The 21,761-nt window shown below is 41.6% G+C and overlaps 1 protein-coding gene across 2 annotated transcripts in view; it reads right to left on the bottom strand.

Moving 5' to 3' along the window:
• LOC118554937 (neuronal acetylcholine receptor subunit alpha-7) overlaps positions 1 to 21,761 on the bottom strand; it is a 127,879-nt gene that overhangs the window by 70,522 nt on the left and 35,596 nt on the right. The window contains exon 3 of one of the 2 annotated variants that reach the window (XM_078078990.1): positions 4,494 to 4,538. In XM_078078990.1, the coding sequence (XP_077935116.1) occupies positions 4,494 to 4,538 (45 nt within the window). Of the gene's footprint in view, positions 1 to 4,493; positions 4,539 to 21,761 lie in introns of those variants that run through there. The other variant, XM_036122791.2, reaches the window with a different exon arrangement.

Genomic DNA, 21,761 nt, shown 5'->3' with positions numbered 1-21,761 from the left:
CCTGAATAGAACCCAACCATGGTGGCATCATGATCTTGGACTTCCAGCCTTCAGAACTGTGATAAATAAATATCTGCTGTGGATAATCCACCCAGTTTATGGTATTTTGTTATAGCAGCCCAAACAAAGACACCAGGTAAGGAGAATGGCATGGGCTGGGGGAGTAGGGGAGGGTTTGAGACAGTACCCAGGGACTCAGAGAAGACCTCACTGAAAAGGTGATCTTCAGGAAGAGACTAGTAAGAAGCAAGGGAGAAAGGCAAGTGGTTCTTGGGGAAAGAGCCTTCCAGGTAGGGGGAGCAAGTCCAAAGGCCCTGAGGTGGGTGTGTGCTTGGGTGATGTGTGAGGGCATCAAGCAGGGCAGGGACCACGGCAAGAAGAAGGCTGGAGGGGATGTGGCAGATGCAAGGGCCAGGCAGAAAGAGTCAGAGACCACATCAAGGACTTCAGCTTGCCACTGGGTGAGACAGGAGCCCCTGGAAGGACCAGAGCCAATGAGGCTTGTGGCTGAACGTTCATCTTCTCTTTTTGGGATCATACTGACTGGTATATTGAGAACAGACATCACTAGGAGAGGTAAGGGCTGAAACATAAAGTTGGGCTAGGAATCTCCACAATAACATAGGTGAGAGATGATGCTGGTTTAGACCAGGGTGGAAGCAATGGTGTTGACATGCAGTGGTTAGAGCCCGAATCTGTTTTGAAGGTCAAACTGCCAGATCAGACGGGGGTGTGAAAGATAAGAGTTAAGCCTCATCCCTGATCTGAGCAAATGAAGACATGGAGCTATCATTTATTCCAAATGGAGAGGCCAAGGTCAGGCCAAGGTCAGGCTACCCAAAATGTTCCACTTTGTCATACTGATTATTTTATTTTATTTTATTAATTTACATTCAATTACCCAACATACAGTACATCATTAGTTTTTGATATAGCGTTCAATGTTTCATTAGTTGCGTATAACACCCAGTGCTTATCACAACACATGCCCTCCTTAATGCCCATCATACTGATTATTTTAAATAAAAGTTACTTAAAAGGGCCTGTGCAAGAAGGACCCTCAGACCCTCCTCTGTCCCCCTGAAAGCAGGAAATAAATTTCTCCCATGAAAGATACCCTCCCTGTATCAGGAGCTAAAGAGACATCCTTATCACCAGAGATAGGAAATTCAGAGCCAAGAAGGCTGTAGAAACAACCCTTGTTACTTTTTACTAATTTCCCAGCACAGTCCAAATTCCTTTCAGAAGTCCTTACTAATTAAAGCTCCCAAAGTTAAGGGCTTTTGTCCTGTCAATTCCTCACAGATTTAGTGTCTCTTTTTCTGAGAAAGCTTAAAAACTATCCACCTTGGTCATTTCTGTAGGTCTCAATATCATTATTGGGCCTCCGTGTGCATGTAATAAAACTTTGTTTGTTTTCTCCTGTTAATCTGTCTCATGTAGGGGCACCTGGGTGGCTCAGTCGGTTAAGCGTCTGCCTTCGGCTCAGGTCGTGATTCCAGGGTCCTGGGATCGAGTCCCGCATCCGGCTCCCTGCTCAGCGGGAAGCCTCCTCCTCCCTCTCCCACTCCCCCTGCTTATGTTCCCTCTCTCGTTGTGTCTCTCTCTGTCAAATAAATAAATAAAATCTTTAAAAAAAAATCTGTCTCATGTAAATTCAATCTTAGTCCAACTAGAAGACCTTAAAGGGTAGAGAATTTTTCCTTCTCATCACTATGGAGGGGGCAAGTGTGAAAGGGAAAGAAAGGGTGGTCTGGAACACACTGGGGTTAAGAGTCTGCTGGGTTCCTGCATGGGGACACCAGGGAGGAAGTTGGGTTGGTGCTGTTAGCTCCTGAATGGTGCCTTAAACCAGGATACTGGGTCCTCCAACTCCTGAAACAAGGAATGGCTGGACAGACATGAAGAGGCAGCAGAGGGAACTCAGAAGTCACGAGTGAGTTAGGAGAAAAACCTAAGGAGAGGTATCCAGACACTAAATGAAGAAGGATTTCAGGAAGAGGGACCAATCAACTCTACCAAATGCTCATGAGAGACCCAGTAAGATAAGAGGGGGGAAAATAATCAATCCCTAGAAAAAGCAAAACAATGGTGTTCTACTCCTGGTGGGGAGTAGGGGGCTAGGGCAGGTGTTGGCAGGTAAGGGACACAAGATATCACCTGGGGTGATGGCAAAGTTCTGCTTCCTGAGGGGAGTGGGACTGAGGAGCTGAAAGCACGCCTGGCAATTCACTGACCAGTACACTTAGGATCTGTGCATTGCATTGTACCTAAAATTTTTACCTTGAAAGACACCCTAGTCAAATTGCTGCAAGACACATGGGTGAAAGTGACCACTGTCCACTATTCTACTTTGAAGTGAACTTAAAAAGAAGCTAGATCTATAGAAAGATGGATAGCTAGCCAAATATAGGAGAAAGTGAGAATTATAAAATGCTAATTTCAGAATCTAAGAGGTGAAGATATAGACTCACCGTAAATTCAACTTTTCGGTATGTTTGAAAATGTTCATCAAAAGAAACTGGGGAAAATTGTTATTCATAGTAAAGCATTCAGCAACCTGGGGGCTAGTGGTTTGCTCACCCCAAGCCAGGCAAGGTGAGTTTAACTGAGAATGCATGGGAAGAGACTGGGGGCAGTCTGGGCCTGGGGAGGCACCACTTGGAGAAACATTGCTGTAAAGGTGAGGAGGAAACCAGAGTCACTGGGGAGGGTTAATGGGGACAAACTGAGGTTTGTCTGTATGCTAATGAGAACAACCTGCGGACACTATTATGATGTTAGAGGCAACAGGGATGACTGTGAAAGCAAGGTTCTCAGCAGGTACCAGGAGGGGAAACCTCCTCCCCAGAGGGAGGGCCCTTCTCTAAGGGGAGCGCTGACCCTGCGCCCATGACAAAGGAGGGAAGCTACAGCAGGTGTGCACAGGCTTGGAGGGTAAAGAATGGTGCTTTAAATACTGCAGGGAAATCTCTAAGGTTCTGCGAGGGATCTCATGTACAGCGAAGCGTACTCACGGGACACAGAGCAGATGGCTTTATGTGAATCTGTTTTCTTTCCCTCAACTTCCACATGCATTCCCATTAAAACTCACCGCCCAAGAAACCCCTGGGAGTACCCCTTTCCCTACATTTACTTTTCTCATTTCTGCCTTACAAAGAAAGGCGTATTTCCCTTACCTCAACTCCTATCTTGGGACACGGCCCAAGAAGCAAACAAAGGGTCAATTCAAAATACCAGTGTCTATGTGTTAAAACTTGGGTGACAAAAACTTTCAAAGATCAGATGGATTTTAATTCCTTTAATTCCTTGCTTTCAACAAAATTGAATAAGAAAGTAATCAAGCTGTCAGCTGATACATCCTGATAAAACTATATTATCTTTGGCATGTCATCTGGAAGAAGTTCAAGGAATTGATTAACACTGCTGTGACAAAATGTCTTTCATTATGAATGACACATTACTACATCTATTTTAAAAAATCATAGAACTGATGGTGAAATCTACATCAGTGTCTCATTTCTGATAATAAAAAAATAGTCATCTATGAATACATGAATTAATTTAAAACAAAGCCTCATCTTTGGTAGAGAGACGAATGTCACCTTGATGAATTACGTACCAATAATCATTGTAAACCTAAATCAATCTAGGAGAAAAAAAAATTAACACTTATTGTCTAAAGGAATAATTTTTATGTAAATATTTATATTTAAGAGAACCAAGACAGAGTGATTAATAAAAGACCTGCAAACACAAAATTATACTACGTTAGGATAAAATTCTGTGTGAAAATTGGAATCGCAATGCTGGTACAAGAAGACAGGGACTGTGTGAAATATCTGGCAGTTAAAGAAGGCTTTGTTTATATATTTCTTAAGTGAATGATATGGACATCAAATTATTATGGCATTTAGATTCCACTTAAAATAGAGACTAACAGTTTTACTTTCAAATGTCAATATTTACAATTTGCTGGAAGAGACATCATTTGCAATTCATTAAATTTAGGTGAGAATTTTAGATGTCAAGTTAAAAATCCATGAATGGAATATAGCATTTCAAAACTTTTGCAGGGGCCACTGGAGCACTAAGTGTGGAGGCCTCTGGCTTAGGCAACTCTTTAGGATTCCAATATGTGCATCCAGGGGCATGGAGAGGGAGCCAGGTGCCCCTGAGCCCTGGGGACCAGTTAGTGCAGGTTACAGACAATGCAGATCTTAATCTTATTATTTGTCTTGCATGAAGTGCTTTTAAAATGTCTCCAAATCACCCTATAGTGAAATACAAGCATGCATCTAGTCCTGCAGGATGCAGTGAGAAACACCCCAAAGCGGATGTTCTATTTCACTTACACTGGCATGTGCGCAGTGATGGAGGACTGCCCTGGCTTTTCTCAGGGGCCCTCTGCTTCCCCTGCATTTCAAGCACTGGCCTCTGGGAAGGAAGAGCAGGAAGACCCACAGCAGAGGACTGCCATTGTCTCAACTTACCATCTGCAGCCAAATGTTGGTGGTTAAAACTTGGTTCTTCTCATCCTTCAAAGAAAAAGAAAGAACCATAAATATGGTTTATATGGTTTACAAAAGAGGGAGTGATACCATTATTCATGCAGGAATCGGGCTACTGGGACTGCTGGAGTGTGTGGAAATTAGGAGGCGCCAAGCGCTTCCAAATACCCGCAAGCAGCATTTCCCCAGAGGTAAGCACATTTATTATAGAGTACTTAAAAATATGAAGAAGTATAAAGAAGAAAATTAAGACCCCACAGCCCCACATCCAGAGATGACACTTGCTAATGATTTAGCTTATTTTCCTTTGTACCCTTTACAATAATTTATATGCTTAAGAAAATAAAATTGGGTACAAATTCCAACTTTTTTTTAAAGATTTCATTTATTTATTTATTTGACAGAGAGAAAGACAGCGAGAGAGGGAACACAAGCAGGGGGAGTGGGAGAGGGAGAAGCAGGCTTCCCACTGAGCAGGGAGCCCGATGCCAATGCGGGCCTCGATCCCAGGAACCCGGGATCATGACCTGAGCCGAAGGCAGATGCTTAACGACTGAGCCACCCAGGCGCCCCTCCATTTTTTTAAAGTCAAGTTTATTACCAGAATGTATACAGTTTTAAACAAATGTAAGTATCTTATGCTTCCCTCCGCCAGGAAAGGGAGTATGACCTGTGCCGGCGGCCATGCTGGAGGCCAATGGCACTGCGTGGGTCACATTTCTGCCTGGTCCCTATGGATCTGCCTTTCTTTTCTCTCATCTTCTATCTACCAAGAAGCATGTCTGGCCCCTGACACACACCTAAAGGTAAATTCTGTCCTAATAAGCAAACCAAGTTTCAGAAAGGTAAGATGACTCCTGAAGGAGCTATTCAAACTTGGATCTTTCTGACTCAAAGCCCCTTTTTCCACATTCCCAAACCACCTGAGAATGGGATCCAGCAGGGTGTCACGTCTGTGCTCTAACCAGAGCTTGGGATAGTGTACCAACAATGGCTTTGCCCCAGAACAGGACATCTAAAGAGAATTCTGGGGAACATCAATCTTCCCAACTGGTATGCAAGCAGGGTCTTATCACTGCTGGCCAAGCCCAACATGGCCTAGCAAATGAGCAAGTTTCATGCAACAGTTCTGCTGAGATGGTGTTTTTCAGAACTCAGCCCCCAATTCCCACCTAAAGGACTCTGTAAATTGGCAAGTGTCACTCTCTTTAGGAGAAAGTATTTACTAATGCCCCCAGGCAGATGTGCCTCGAAGCTGAGACTGTGAGCTCCTCCAACAGGAATTACCTGGCCCCGTTAACTGATGGCATATACAAAAACAGACCCAATGGCAGAAAGAACATGGCATCTGCTGGGGCGTGGTCAGAGAGCTGGGATGCCAATGAGAAATAAATGCTCTTTCTCATTAAAATAAAAATGTGTTGGTCATGTAAGGAGCTGGCAACGATCCTCTGATGCATCAATGGCCCTGGCTCAGCAGCTCAAATTCTGAGCAACTTTGAGAGGTGAAATCGGCAGGCAGGGAGGTATGTGAATCCCAAAGAAAGAGAGAGCTGCTTGGGAAGGGACAGGCAACACCATCCTAGTAGGGTCCCAGGTCGCAGCTGTATCCAGAAGAAGCTGTCAGTTTGGTTACAGGAAAAATACATCCTATTTTTCAAAATAAACCATGGCAGAGTCTTTTTGGTGGAAAAAGTTATGTAGCTAACATTTCTTGGTATTCTGTACTGAGCCAATTGTCCCCGATAGAGCCATATATTTGAACTGCACAAGTACTCTAGTTCCGGTTCAATCTCCAATATTATTTGAAAGCATCATTGAACTCTTTTAGGACATATATCTGTTGCGTCAACTTATTAAGGAGTTGTTGTTTTTAATGGACTTAAAATTAGCCAGTGTTCCATTTGGGTGGCTTTCCTTCTTTTAATTGCATCTGTGTTTTCAGCTTCTGAGAAAAAGACTTCTGTGGTTTGGGAGCTCAATTACTACCAATCTAATTAAAAGGCTTTCTTCTTACCAACATTCTAACTGAAACCTCATTACAGTGAAACGGAATGTCTGTGGTATGTAGCAGCATGGGACTGAAGTACCGGCATTTCAAACTGTAATCAACACTGAGCAGCAGCCAGCCACCGCCAGAGAGCACAACGATGCCAGGTAGGGGAGCCCTCTGTGCAGACTCCGGGGGACCAGCCGGCAGATCAGCAAGGAGGCTGCTGTGCGCCTTCCCAGAGCGGGTCTCTTTCTTCCACTTTCATCCCAGGGCCACCCGCTGGCTGTGTCTCTCAGCTCTCTCAGTCTGTACAGAGACAAGATGTCCTATGTCCTTCCCACCCCTGGGTGTGGTGCCCCCTCTCCATCACACCCTGAATGTTTGTGTCTCCCCCGAAATTCACATGTTTGAACTTAACCCCCACTGTGATGGTATCTGGAGGTGGGACCTTTGGAAGGAGATTAGGTCATGAGAGCAGAGCCTCCGTGAATGGGATTGGTGCCTTATAACAGAGACCCCAGAGAACTCCCTCGCCCCTTCTGCTATGTGAGGACACAGCTGTCTATGAGCCACGAAGCAGGTTCTCACCAGACACCAGATTGGCCAGTGCACTGATCTTGGATTTCCCAGCATCCAACCTGTGAGAAATAAATGTGTGTTGCTTAAGCCACCCAGTCTGTGATATTTTTGTTATAGGAGCCCAAGATGATGAAGACAGTGCCCCACCACACATGGACCCCTACTCAGCTCCAGATGGGGCTCTTTGCCTTCATCCAGCTGCACTGCTCAAAGAATGAAATCTAAGGTTCTTAGTGCAGTACACAGCCTTTTCTATAAGCTAGAGTCCAGCTAAGTGTCCATTCATTCATCTATTCATTCATTCATTCATTCATTCATTCAACAAATGTTTACAGAGCACTTCCTGTCTCAGGCATTAGGCCATCTGGACATATAGAGTAGGAATTGAACATCATTCTTGAGCTCATGGAACATAAAATGTGAGTCAGGGGTGGGATTACACAATTCAACAATGATATAATTACAAAAGGTGACAGGAAAGGAACAGGGCACCTTCAGATAGAATGACAGGGGTGGAGGAGTCCCAAGGATAACCCTTCATTTTTACACCCTATGATACTGGAAGACCAAAAGACGGATCCCTCATGCCATCACCTGTATCATTCGCCCTTCAAGACCTTATTCCTCCTCACCTCCCAGGGCCTGCCCTCCCCCCACCCTCCTTTCTCCTGCCCTGGACTGAGGCTGCCTCCTGGCTCACCAGGGGCTCCAGCATGGAGCCCGCAACTCAGGCAGACCTTGGCTTTGCATAGGAGAATGAGGAGCAGCGAGGAGAGACATAAGAGAGACAGGTTACAGTTCGCCATGACGAAGAACCTCCCTGGCCTACAACAGCCCAGCCTACTTCAGAAGGCACCCGGCAACCAGCTCCTGGAGTTATAAACACAGAGGACAGCCACCTGCCTGCAGAGGACACTGACACCCCTCAGTGGCCCTCCACAGGTGCAGCTCAGGTGACCCAGGGCCTGTGCAGTCTACAGTGGCCAGGTCTCCTACACACCCTGGTGCCCACGCCAGCCTCTAGCCCTTCCTTCCTGCCACCCCCAGGATACCCACAGTGCCCTACTCTCTGAGTCTTCTACAAGAGGGCCTAAGGCAGAATTTCAGCCTGCATTCAACTGCCGTGCCCCAGGGTTTGCATTGCTGCGCATGCTGAGGTGATGTAGAGAACTGGGCACAGAGACCGAGCCTTTGGTTTAGAAAGTTGGCAGATGGAGCTGTGGTTCCCAGATGCCTCTCTGGCCTCGGGCATTAGGATGTTCCTGGCAGTGTATGCAGGGGCTCCACTCCCATCACCCAGAACCTACTTATTCAACCCAGGAGGGAAACTTCCTTCCCTCTCATCTAAACATCCTCCACTGACAGCAAAGCCACCAGCCTCCTGCACTGCACTTGAGCTCGTTTAAATCCTGAATTAGCTGATGAAGCTGCATTCAATAGTCTCTTTCCTCATGAGCTGGATGGTACACTGGTCAAACACTAGGATTCCTGTAGGGAGGAAGAATGATATCTCCAAACCCGAGCCCCAAACCCTGAGCCAAGGGTCTCTGAATAAATCACCAGCAAGCAGCACAGAATCTGAATATGGGTTTCAGTGATTCCAGACCCTCAGGCTGCCACCTGGCCACTCCTGTCCTGACCCAGCCTGGCAGGACAGAGTGGAGAGGCAGACCCCATGCCAGCAGAAGATCCTCCAGGCTCCACTCTCAGCCCTCCAATCTCAGGCACTCAGTTTCTGTGGGTTTCAATTTTCTCTCCTAGGAACTAAGGAGATAACAGGTGCCCTGACCACCTCCCAGAGTGGGAGAGGCAAGGAGAGCATCCTACAAGCCGTGACATGTGACTCAGTGCCCGTGTCTGTCCCCATGGGGCTGCGCTCACCACACAGGTCTCCTGCAAGACCCATTCTCCTTCCTGACCCTGGGATGACACAGGAGGAGACAGAACCCGTGGTTGCCATGGGATCACAGGAGGCCCTTGTGGCAAAGCAACCCCAAAGCCAACTAGTCTAATGCCTCTTTCTTTGGTTTTTGTTTTTGTTTTTTATTCTGAACACTTCAGAATATTATTCAGCCTTAAAAAATGAGGAAATTCTGCTATTTGTGACAGCACAGATGAACCAGGAGGGCACGATCCTAGGTGAAATAAGCCAGACAGAGAAAAACAAATACTACCTGATTCCACTTATTTGAGGAATCTACAGTAGTTGAGCTCACAGAAGCACAGAGTCGAACGGCGGCTGCCAGGGGAATGGGAGGTCTTAGGCCATGGCAACAAAGGTTCAGCTTTGCAAGATAAACAATTCCTAGAGATCTCCTGTGAGGCATGGAGCCTATACTTAGCAATGCTATGTTAATATACTTAAAAATCTGTTAAAAGGGTAGATCTTATGTTAAGTGTTACCACAGAAATTAATAATAAATAAATAAAGTTTTTGTATGTCAATCATACTTCAATAAAGGGAGTGTTGTTTTTTTAAAAAGTACACTTTGATTTAAGCATCCATGCTTTCTGAATCAATCTCCCAGAATAATCATGTATCTGCTTTGAGTACAACAGTTCTGATGATGTGTAATGTGCTATCTTGAAGCAATTATTCTTCTGGAAGTCGTACAGCAACATTATTCAACATTATTTTGCAGAGCTCCCAACACTTTTTCTTTGCTTTTGTATAGATGCTGAGAAAAAGTAGATAACAATACATCTCTCTCACTGTGCCTAAATTCTTGTTTGCAGAGAAAATTGCTGGATAACATAAATTCCTATTTGTGTAGTCTCTATAGTTTATACCAAGGATTACTTCTTTTATCTAATTTAATTTTACCCCAACCATATTTTTGTCCTAGTTTTACAGAATAATAAACTAAGAGTCTGCAATTTTCCCTAAGTCAGCAAGATAGTAGATCTGACACACACACACACACACACACACACACACACACACCTCATATCCAGAATAAGAAATAAACTACAAATCAATAAGAAAAGGGCAGACAATCAAATAGAAAAATCGGCAAAAGATGAACAAGCATATGATTTTCACCACAGAGAATATCAGTAAATGATATCTGAAAATAACATAGCTAAATCTTCAGTAGACATTTGCATTCTTCCAAATGTCATGCGTGCATGCACGCATGCACACACTTTGTTTTAACTCATTCAGTCTTGTGACAACAACCCAGCAAAATCAGTACTATTATTATTCTCATTTAATAACGGAGATTATGGGAGAGCTCCCAAATTTAACCTAATATGTCTCTGTTCTGCTCGAATGTCTTCAGGTGAGCATATCTATCTTTATAATCAAGAGGGAATGGGTGCAAAAAATGTCAACTGTGAAACAAAACAAGCTCCTGGGCCTATGTCACACAGCTCAGTGTGGAAGTTGAGATCCAACCCCTTACCTGTTTATCCCAACACCTGTGTTTGAGCCACCATGAGACTCTGTCATAACAGTGAGCACCTTGGTGATGTTAATGAAAAGTGGTTCCCTTTGGTATTTGTGTCATACAGGAGTTCTCGAAGTACGGTCTGGGAACCTCTGAGGTTCTGAGATGCTTTAGAGGATCAGTGAAAAACTTTTTTTCATGATCGTTAGAAGTTACTAAGCTGTTTCCCCCTCATTTCCTCATGAGCACTGAGTAGAGCTTTGCAGAGAGCCCAGGGCATATGATGTCAGCAGCAGACTGAATACAGAAGCAGATAAGAGAATCCAGCTGTCTTCTATTAAGCTTGGCACTAAGGAGATTTGCAAAATATAAAACAGTGCCACCCTTCTCACTAAAATTGTTTTGCTTGGGTAAATATAGTTACTTTTCAGAAAAATATTGGTTACATTAACATGGCATGGGTTTATTATAATTTCAAATGAATTAATGAACTTAAACTGTTTTCTTAATTTTCATTTCTAACATGGTAAATATTGATAGATATAACCCATGTAAAGAAAATTGGGAGGAATTCCCAATAACTTTTATGAGAGTAAAGGGGTCCTGAAGCTTAAAAGTTTGAGAGCCACTGGTAAAGGGCTCAGCATTTGTTAAGACAGTCTGTTTCTCGTACCTAAGACCTGGCCCTCTCAAGGTGCAGAGCCCTATGTCATCTCTGTTCTCATTTTGGGGTTGCTCATGGTCTGTGACATGGGAGTACAACTGAAAAGTCTAGACATCACAGGCAGACCTGGCTGTGTTACAAACAAGTTGTGTACACTTGGGGTGGTCACTGAGCTTTTCTGAGACTCAGATTCCTATACATAAAAATAGGAAACTGATTGCCATCTCTCCAGCAAGTTGCAAGGATTAAATGAGTAACACACAAAAAGTGCCTAAAACATAGGAAAGTTTTCCACCTTTCTTTTTTTTTTAAGAATTTATTAATATATTTGAGAGAGAGAGAGAGAGAACATAAGTGGGGAGGAGGGACAGAGGGAGATGGAGAAGCAGGCTCCCCACTGAGCAAGGAGCCCAATGCTGGGCGCAGTCCCTGGACCCTGGGATCATGACCTGAGTCAAAGGCAGATACTTGACCGACTGAGCCACCCAGGCATCCCAAGTTTTCCACCTTTCAATGATCAGAAACAAGTTCCTCCAACACAAAGGTACTGGGGAGACTTAGAAGTTTGGCCCACAGAGGCAAAATCTCATCTCTCCCTGACTGCCTACCTTTGGAAGTGGCACATAATTATATTGCTTTGATGCTCACTGAAATTTGGGCCTAGAAGGTAAATGTCTTGATGTTAACATTTAATTTTCCTAATAGGTTAAGGGTATTGTGATGTATGAATGTGAAGATGTGAATCTTTTCAAAAAGAATGTGTGCAACACAGTTTCAAGTGTTGGATGCTCATGTACTTCCACCAGCTACCCAGCTTCTCAACAGGCATGGCCCAGGAACCTCACTATTTTCCTACTGAGGTTCTGGAAATCTTTAATCACCACTGACCTGTTTAGAGATATATACTTATTTCTAACAGTATTGTTAAGTACTAACAAATAAAGGAAATGTGTTATGCTGTGGTCCTTCAAAACACATCACTCTGAAGAGCCTGATACTGTATACAGTGCTCCAAAGAACTCCACCGAAGCAAATTCTGGTCCTTGGAAAACTGCCTCTGGAACTTCCTGAAGTGATTTTGAACACTTTTATCTTATTTTTAACTACCAAAGTTAATCCTGCGTAGCTCTAGAACACTGTTTTCAGGAGCAATGCAGAGAAAGACTTGAAGAAATCTGTAAAATCAGGCCAGAGTACTTATATATTTTATATATATATATATTCCTCCCAACAGGTCAGTGTGTAATTCCTTACTGACTTAAGCCCAGGTAAGACACACCACAACCAAGGGTACAAAACTGGCCCATCAGGCTGACTCCTTGGGAAGTATGCATGCCAGGTGAACTAAGGCAAGTGTGGCTCCTGAGCTTAGGTCCTTGATTTGGCCAATGCCAACTGATTTTCGTTCCCCTATAAAACCCACTGCCCAGTGCAATATTGAAGGGACTGGGGCTCATCACCAAGCCACTCCAGCTGCCTGTGTATGCAGGTATGAGAGGGATTCCCTGGGGAAGTGACCTGCCCTGACCTTGTATGGTTCCTGCTGGGTGGACCCCATCCCCAGCACTACCCAGGTTCCCCAAGGAGAGGAGGGTGATTTCAAGAGTGCACTTTTAACTAGGATTGAAAGGCCTTCTTTCCACTTCTGCAAGAAGAAGGGCCTCCCTATCTCCCCCAGAAGACCCAAATCTGGAGTAACAAAGCCGGGGAAAGTGATCATGAGAGTGGAACCTAACCGAGAAGACACTACACCTTGAGTTAGCAGAGCTGGGAAGTGGAGGGCATGGTGGCAGGAGCAGGGGAGATTATGGAGTGCAGGGGAGGGAGAAAGGCTTCAGTGTCACTGGGTGACCCAGGAATCAAGCTTTATCTCAACTCTCCTTGAACAGATACAATAAATTTCCCTTTACTTAACCATCATCCTAACTGAATCAGTGTCCAAGCATTGCCTTCACTACCACACATGCAGCGCACAGAACACATTATCTTTGGGCTAAGAGCAAACAATCACATGCACCACCAGATCCCCACAAATGCCTGAGAAATTACAGAAATGTGTGCAGCATCAGCACAAGGACTTTCCAATGAACTCTGGCAGGAAATTATTGTGGTGTGTCTCATTATAATTGAGGTCCCCTAAGGACATCAGCTAGAGATACAGGGATCCCAACAGAACACCCCACGTGTAACTGGTGCAAAGGTGGGTTCAAAAGGCCAAAGAGGAGGGGATGAAGTACATGAAGGGAAGGTCGGAGCAGGATATAAAAGCAGCAATGTCTTCTTTCTTTGTTGTTATTTGGCATTTCTAATATTTCTACAAGTAATACAGATTAATTGGTTTAATAAATTCAGGAAAAATAAACAGGACCACAAATAAAGAAAGAATGATATGAAAAAATAGTTCACCACCACTGTAACCCAGAAAATTAAAAATTATGAGTAGACACATTATAAGGATAAAGCCTGGGCAAGATGAAAAAAAATTTGGAATGATAGCTGCATAAAAAAAAATATGGCAATAAATGAATGAACAAATGGATGGATACATTTTTAAAAATAGCAAATACAAGGAAGAAAGGAAGGCAAGCAGATAGGCACAACTAAAATACAGAATATAGTCTGGAAAAAAGCCCAAACAAGAAGTGCATGCTTCCCATGAGTTCTTTAATACTATATAACTTAATAAAACCTTGGATCAAATTAAACATGATTTCAAAGACAAGATTATAAAGTAACCAAATGAAATGAAAGGGAAACTGCAGAGTTAAATAAATAAACTGAGAACCAAACAACATGATTACATAGCTAATAAATTAGACACAGAAAGAGACAAAACAGGCCCAGCTAAAAATTGAGTTACTGGCATGAAAGCAAGGCATGAGATAATCGCAGTTTGTGCAGAGGGAAAACACAAAGAGATTAAGTCAATTAATGAAGAGGTCGGAGGTGGAGGTGACACAGGAAGACAGAAGTAGAGCTGAAGCGGAGAACAGACCCATGAGAAAAGTGCGTGCATAGGAGACATACTCCTGGTTCTGCCGAAACAGTAGACTCCATAACCTGAGCACCATCGTGCCACAAAACACCTAGAAATGCTGGAAGAAATCAAACCAATCTTTTTAAATGCAAACCTAAGATCATAAAAAAAGTATGAGAAATCCCTCGAAACAAAAATCCAAGAGAAAACTAAAAAGAGCATTGTGAGTACATGAGTTGACGCTGCCAGAGGCTGGGGGCTGGTGCAGTGGGGGCCAGTTATGTTCATAGAGAGCTGGAGCATGCCCCGGTGGGACTGAGGACAAAGCTGTGATTACACAGGTGGAGGGGAACCAAACCAAACCCCCACACCACATCCATCCACATGACACCGGCCACAATCCTTTGGACACCCCTATACTTCCATGGATTTTTATCTCTAGCAGCATCCCACCCCCTCAATTCTCATGGAAAATATGCAAAAAAAAAAAGAAGATCACCTTTTAACTCTGACATGGGGATAGAGGGAGCAACTCTAGGGAAACAGGCCACCCAGAGCCTTCTCCTTAGCAAAGGCCTACTCTCCAGACTTTGTCAGATTTATTCCTGCCGGGGAGAAGGCATCCCGCCCACACCAGTACCCTGTCATCTTTCTGTCTCACCAGACTGGGGAAGGCAAGAGCTACATCACCAGGAAACACCCGGGAGCACAGGCCCACCAAAAGACTGAGATTTCATCATAACATTATATAATGCTTCCTCTTCCACTCACCTCTGCACCACAACACTCCAGTAGGACACCAGTGGGTACGGCTGAAAGAGCTACAGATTCCCTGAGCAAGAGTGCCAAGGGCAGGCCAAGGTCAAGCAAGTAGACAAAAATAAGGACACTAGAGAAATGTGAAGCCTCTGGCTCCTAAACCTACAGCAAACAGTAACACATAACCACTAGCCAAACTAACATAAATTCTCATACTAAGGTGTATTGCCTCAACTCCTATTATCTTAGAGGTCATTTCTGACTTATGACAGAAGAACCACAAGGCAACTAAAAGACAAGAAAAAATCATCTGAAGAGATGAAGCAAGCATCAGAACAAGACTCTGACATCAAATCTAAAATGCCATTCAACTGTAAGACACATGTACTTCCCAAAAATGTTAAAATGTGAAAAAAAATCTTAGAATTGATGAACTATAGTGTATGACGTATTTTTACAGATAACAAAAGTTAAAGAAGGTATGAGAAGTAGAAGAGACTTGTAACAATCCATCCCAACCTCATTCATTCCAGGGTTCGAAAAACAAGTGGGGGCAAAGAGCCTACCCGGGGGTTTCTTCCAGAATCAACATTGAGATTTTTATACATTATCTGAAAGGCAGAGAAATTTCTAAATTTGCAGATGTTCCTAAACTCATTCAAACATAGAATATGTTGCTAAACTATAGGAACTAGAAAAACAATGAATTTCATCGTGGTGGTTTCAGAACACTAACAACTACAATTCAGGAAGAGAATTTGAGAGTCTTGTCACCCATTTCCAAACAGCATGTTACCCTGCACACCTTAATCAAGAAGGAGGTAAGAAGCAAAATGGGAATATTTCCCTCTTCCGAATAGTTCAACAAAACACAACAGAAAAGGAAAAGATGGGCATTTAAAGCAACCAAAGATCTACTAAGGGAGAGGCCAGATGATGGGGTCTTCTGTAAAAAGATGAGCCAATATCTATTCCTGGACCCCTCAGAGGAGTCAGAGGTCAGGTGGTGGCTGAGAGCGGGTGTGGGCGCAGCCTATGCAGTGGGTCCCCAACACATGCATGGGGGAGTGAGCCCCAGTGAAGCAGTCTAAAGGCCCTTCCCACAGCAGCTGACCCAAAGTGTCTTCCTCTTCAACTAATTATGGGACCAAATGCCCACCCCTGGTGATGCACTTTTACTAAGGACCTGCTCTCTGTCATATAGATACCTGAGGGAGAGGCAGGAGCATTATATGGCAACATTTCAACCTCTATGGAGGCTCCACAGGTCCTACCCTGACCTAAAGGTGGCCCAACATGTCCCAACATGCCTGTTCTGAGTTCTTGATGTTCTCATGCATGCTGCTACCTGGGCAGCCCCCAGTGCCAACTCCAAACCTAGCAACACAGTAGCAGAGAAGTCTGCATTTAAGGTTCTACCCTTTAAAGAAACCAGGCTGGGGTCATCTTGGAAACCTGAGGGCTAAAGAGTACTACCCAAATGATATACATCAACAAAAAGAAAGCACTATGATGCCCTCTCAGAGATCCCCAGTTCATGCTGTTATCACAAGGATTTTGAGAAATCCCAAAGAACCTGCCTAAGTTGTGGTTCCCAAATGGAATTATAGGATCCTTTTTGTTCTTCTATACAATCTATAAATAATAAGTCCTCTACAGATCTTTAGACTCTAATCCTTTTCTTATAGACTTGTAGAAAGCTAATAAATTACCAGTGCCCAGAAATAACTTGGCAATTCATCCTAACTAATCACCGCAGAGTTCTAACACTAAGAAAGGAAAATTCTACACCTTTCCCTTCCCCAGCCCAGAAGTCATTTCCCATCTAATACAGAGCATATTCAGATGCCCTATTCTACATGGAACAATGAGGAGCTAAATAAGCCAAATTCAGACTATTCACAGACCTCATTTCTTCTTCTGGAAAGTACAATGAAGTGATTCATGCCATAAAGCACACTATACCAATTACCAAGAAAAATGTTCCTATCACAAAATCAGGAACAGAAAGACTTTGGAACTTTCTTGTGAGTCTGGTGATTAAATAGTTTGCATGAAGTTCCAAAGTATGCTCTTCTTTAATAAATGACCTTTTGTTACATGTCAGCCACTTAATATTTCAGGGAAATTTTTTTCATTATAAACCCTGAATTCGCTAGGAAGAAAATGCTCAGTGCAGGGGATACCTGCGTTGAAATCTACAATTGCAGCTGACTCTCTTCCACAACTTCCCATCTCCCAACCCCTGTCTATCTATAATTATGCTTTCACCAGTAGATCAAAATGAACCTGCACCTATTTTTATGTTCATTATAATCTAGAACAACAATCAGTTTCTCTTCAGTTTAACAAGGGGATGCACTTGCCCTAACTTAGATTCCATAAATAGATTGTTATAAAGGATTAGGTTATGAAATAAGGAGAGATTCCCAGGGAAGGAAGTGCCTCCTTGATATTTCTTAAGAACTTTCACCAACTTCCAGAGTGAGTTGCTCTCTATCTTATTCCTAGCTCCCAAAGACACTCTCCTGACCAACCACATGCTGCAGCACTCACTTCCCCCTTTGCCCCCAGTAGGACCTTCCCAAGATGCCACCTAACTTGTTTTGCCAGGAGTTTAAATGTACTCTTCTGTTCTCATGTGTCCCCAGAGTCTCTGACAGTGGTCAACTCCATCAGAAAGGCAAGGGAATAATGGTTAAGAACACACCTTCTCTTCTGGCTCTTGCAAACTGCATAAACACACAAATAAGAAAGAAAATCTTGCCCAATTAACTCACAAATGAAAAGGAAAGGAATAATACCACAAGGATTATGAATATGTATTGCTGATTTGGATAAGAGGGGTAAAATGAGACTTCTCAAAACATACAAATGGGGAAAAAAGTGACAGATTGCTATTGAATATGTCTGTCTTCTCTCATTTTATTGGATTAATTCTAATATCAAATTTATAAATAATGAACAAAACTTTGAAATATTGCTACATTTCCACATCCTGGACTTGTCCTTCTTTGGGTATGGGCTCATGGATAGATAGTAGGAAATGATTTTGAGAAACTGAAAGAACGATTGGCTTCCACAACTATGGACCATTTTCTTAAATCTGTACTAATGCAAAGGTGTGTGTATATAAAATAAAACAAGTCAGCTGTTAAGAAAGTATTTTAAAATGATAAGACTCAGGAGCTGATGATGGTATAGTGAAACTGGTAGTTTCCAATACTGTGTGAGTCAATGTGTAAAGTGCTATGTACTTTCTTCAAAGCAACCTATAAATTTGCCTTTATGTCAAGAAACTTAAAAAAAAATAAAGCTATTAACTTTTTAGGCTAATTCCACATCTAAGAAATGACCTTAAAGAAATGGTCAGGAATCAGAATTAACAAGAAAGCCCAAAGGTACTGATTATGTACTTATAGTCTCACAATATTATAAACAAATTAACTGTCCAATAATAAATTTTTAGCATATCCATAAAGAGGAATACTATGTAATTACTAAAATGTTTTTTAAAAAAATGTAATCATCTGAAAAACATATTAGAATGTGTTTTGGGAGAAAAACATCCCATAAAATTGTACTTATAGTATTATCCATTGTTTAATTCTATTCTGTGATCCTCCTATTTCTCATCCCCTGTTTACTCATGAATATGATCTTTCAGTACTGAACTGCTCTCTGAAATCTTCTCTCACATCCAACCTGCTTTACTAAGAGTTACTTGACCTCTCTAAATAAAATATATGCAGGATGTGAAACTGATCTTAACGTACACATAACTATAGGACTTATGATTCTTATCTCATTTTTGATACTATATATTTTGACTTATTATAGAATTTTTAAATGCTCATTGCAAGAGCAATAAAAATGATTAAGTTCCAGAAAGATGGAGTAGATATACTTTTTCCCATTCTTACCACTAAATACAACTAAAAGCAACTAAAAACTCTGGATGTTATATATAAGGAAAACAGAAAAAGACTCTAAAAAGTGTACAGAAGAAGGCAGACTGCCTCTAGACCTTAGTACCAAGGAATAACACTGCAGTGAATTCCCTGGGTTTTATTTTTGATTCTTATATCCCAGAAGGACAATTTGGAAGCCATAACTTTCACTAGGTAGTAATGTAGGAAGGAATAGAAATTCATATCTGCCTAGCAGTAAGAAGGGGCCCATCCCTTTCCCCTTCCCTCATGTCAACCAACAGAAGCCAAGTATGAAATCTCAACTTCCACCCTCACCTAGCAGTTAGGCAATGCCCCCTCTTCCTCTGCTAGAGTGGTGTCAAGAGAAAGACACATAGACAGAAAGTTTAAGACCCAGAGTCTCATAACATAATAACCAAAATGTCTAGGTTCCTATTGAAAATCACTCATCATACAAAGAACAAGGAAGATCTCAAAGTGAATTTAAAGAGACAATCAACATGGGGTGCCTGGGTGGCTCAGTCAGTTAAGTCTGGGATTGAGCCCCACATCGGGCTCCCTGCTCATTGGGGAGTCAGCTACTCCCTCTGACCCTCCCTGCTCTCATGCTCTTCTCTCACTCTCTCTTTCGAATAAATAAAATCTTTATTTAAAAAAAGACAATCAACAGATCCCAACAAGATGAACAATTCAAAGATGTTAGAAGTATCTGATAAAGATTTTAAAGCAAACATCATAAAAAATCTTTCAAAGAGCAATTACAAGCATAAGAGCAATAAATGAAAAGATAGTCTCAGCAAAGAACTACAAGATATAAAGAAAAATCATGAAAACTTCAGAGGTGAAAAATAAAATAACCTAAATAAAAACTAAATGGATAGGTTCAACAGCAGAATGATTGAAGACTGAGTGAACTGGGGGATAGAACAATGGAAATTACCCAATTTGAAAAACAGAGAAAAATTTTAAAAAAAGAAAAAGAAAAACTGAACAGAGCCTCAGCGACCTATGGGACTACAACAAAGATCTAACAATTGTATTATTGGAGTCTTGAATCAAAAAGAAGGTGGAACTGAAAAAGTACATGAAGATGTAATGGCTGACACTTCCCAAATTTGAGAAAAGATACAAATCTGTAATTTCAAGAGGTGAGAAAATCCCAAACAAGATAAATCTAAAAAAATCCCTACCAACACACATCATAGTAAAAAACCAAGGACAATGAAAAACCTTTAAAAACAGCAAGAGAGAAACAATACCTTACCTATAGGGCAAAAGCAATTCAAATGCTAGTGTATTATTCATCAGAACCATAGTGGCCAGAAGGACATGGCATAACACTTTTGAGTGTAAAAAAAAAAAGGATCAACTCAGAATCCCATATGCAGTGGTCAGGAATGAAGGGGAACTCAAGACATTTTCAGGTGAAGGCAACTAAAAGAATTTGTTGCCTATGACCCTATCTTTAAAAAAAAAAAAATGGACAAAGAAAGTTCACTAAGCAAAAAGGAACCAATAAAAGAAGAAAGCTTGAACATAAAGAAGGAAAAAATAGAGCAAGTGAAAATATGGGTAAATATGATCAGCTTTATTTCTCCTGTTGAGTTTTCTATATTGTGTTTGATGGTTGAAACAAAATTATAAAACAGCCTGAGATGGTTCTAAATGTATGCAGAAGAAATAGTAAAGATGATTATATTATAAACAAGGGATAGTAAAGGATGCAAACAGAGGTAAGATTTCTACTCTGCACTCAAGCAGATAAAATGCCACATCAGCAGACAATGATAAGCTATTTATATGTAAAGCAACACCTAGAACACCCACTAAAAATCTACATAAAGGATTTTACTCAAAAACACTATTGATAAGTCAAAAAGGAAATTCCAAAAAAAGTTTAAATAACCTAGAGAAAGCAGGTAAAACAAAACAGAAAAATGAAAGAAAGGAAGATAGAAGATAGAAGCACCAGAAAACAAAAACAAAATGACAGACTTAGACCTAATGTATCAATAATTATATTAAATGTAAATGGCCTAAATATAGCAATTTAACAAAGGAAACTGGCAAAGTACATTAAAAAACATAACCCAACTATGCTGTCTACAAGAAACTTAACATCAAATACAACAATATAGGCAGGTTGAAAGTAAAAAGATAAAGAAAGAAATAGCATGCAAACCTTATCCAGATAGATCAGAACCAGCTATATTAGTACCAGATAAGGTAGCCTTCAGAGCAAAGAAAATCACCAGAGACAGATAAGGACATTACATAATGATAAAAGGGTCAATTCACCAGGACATAGCAATCCTATATGTGTGTGCATAAAACAAGAGAACTTCAAAACACATGCAACAAAAAAGCTGAAAAAACTTAAAGGAGAAATAGAAATATCCATTATTATGGTTGGAGCTCTTCATACTTCTTTCTCAGTACTCTAAAGAACAAGCAGAAAGAAAATCAGCAACCTTATGGAAGAACTTATCAAAACACCTATCAACAGGATATAACAACATTTATAAAAAACTTCACCCAACAACAGCAGAATACTCTATTTTCAAGTGCCCACTGAATGTATACCAAGATAGAGCATATTCTGGGCCATAAACAAACCTTAACAAATTTAATCTAACTGAAATCATACAAAGTGTTTGTTCTCCAACCACAATGAAATTAAACTAGAAATCTGTATCAGTAGGACAAGAAAATATTCAAAGGCTAAAACACTGAAGAACATATATCTAAATAATGTGTGGCTCAAAGAGGAATACACAAGAGAAATGTTTAAAAATACATTGAAAATGAAAATATAACATCAAAATTTGTAGAAGTGAAATAAAGCAGTGCTGAGAGGGAAATTTATAGCACTTGAATGCATACATAAAAGGAAAAGTCTCAAATCAATAGTCTAAATTACCAGCTGAAGAATCTATAAAAAGAAGACCAAAATA

Source organism: Halichoerus grypus, chromosome 8 (assembly GCF_964656455.1).
Source record: "Halichoerus grypus chromosome 8, mHalGry1.hap1.1, whole genome shotgun sequence".
NCBI classification, from domain to species: domain Eukaryota; kingdom Metazoa; phylum Chordata; class Mammalia; order Carnivora; family Phocidae; genus Halichoerus; species Halichoerus grypus.
This window is presented reverse-complemented; position numbering and strand designations above follow the sequence as displayed.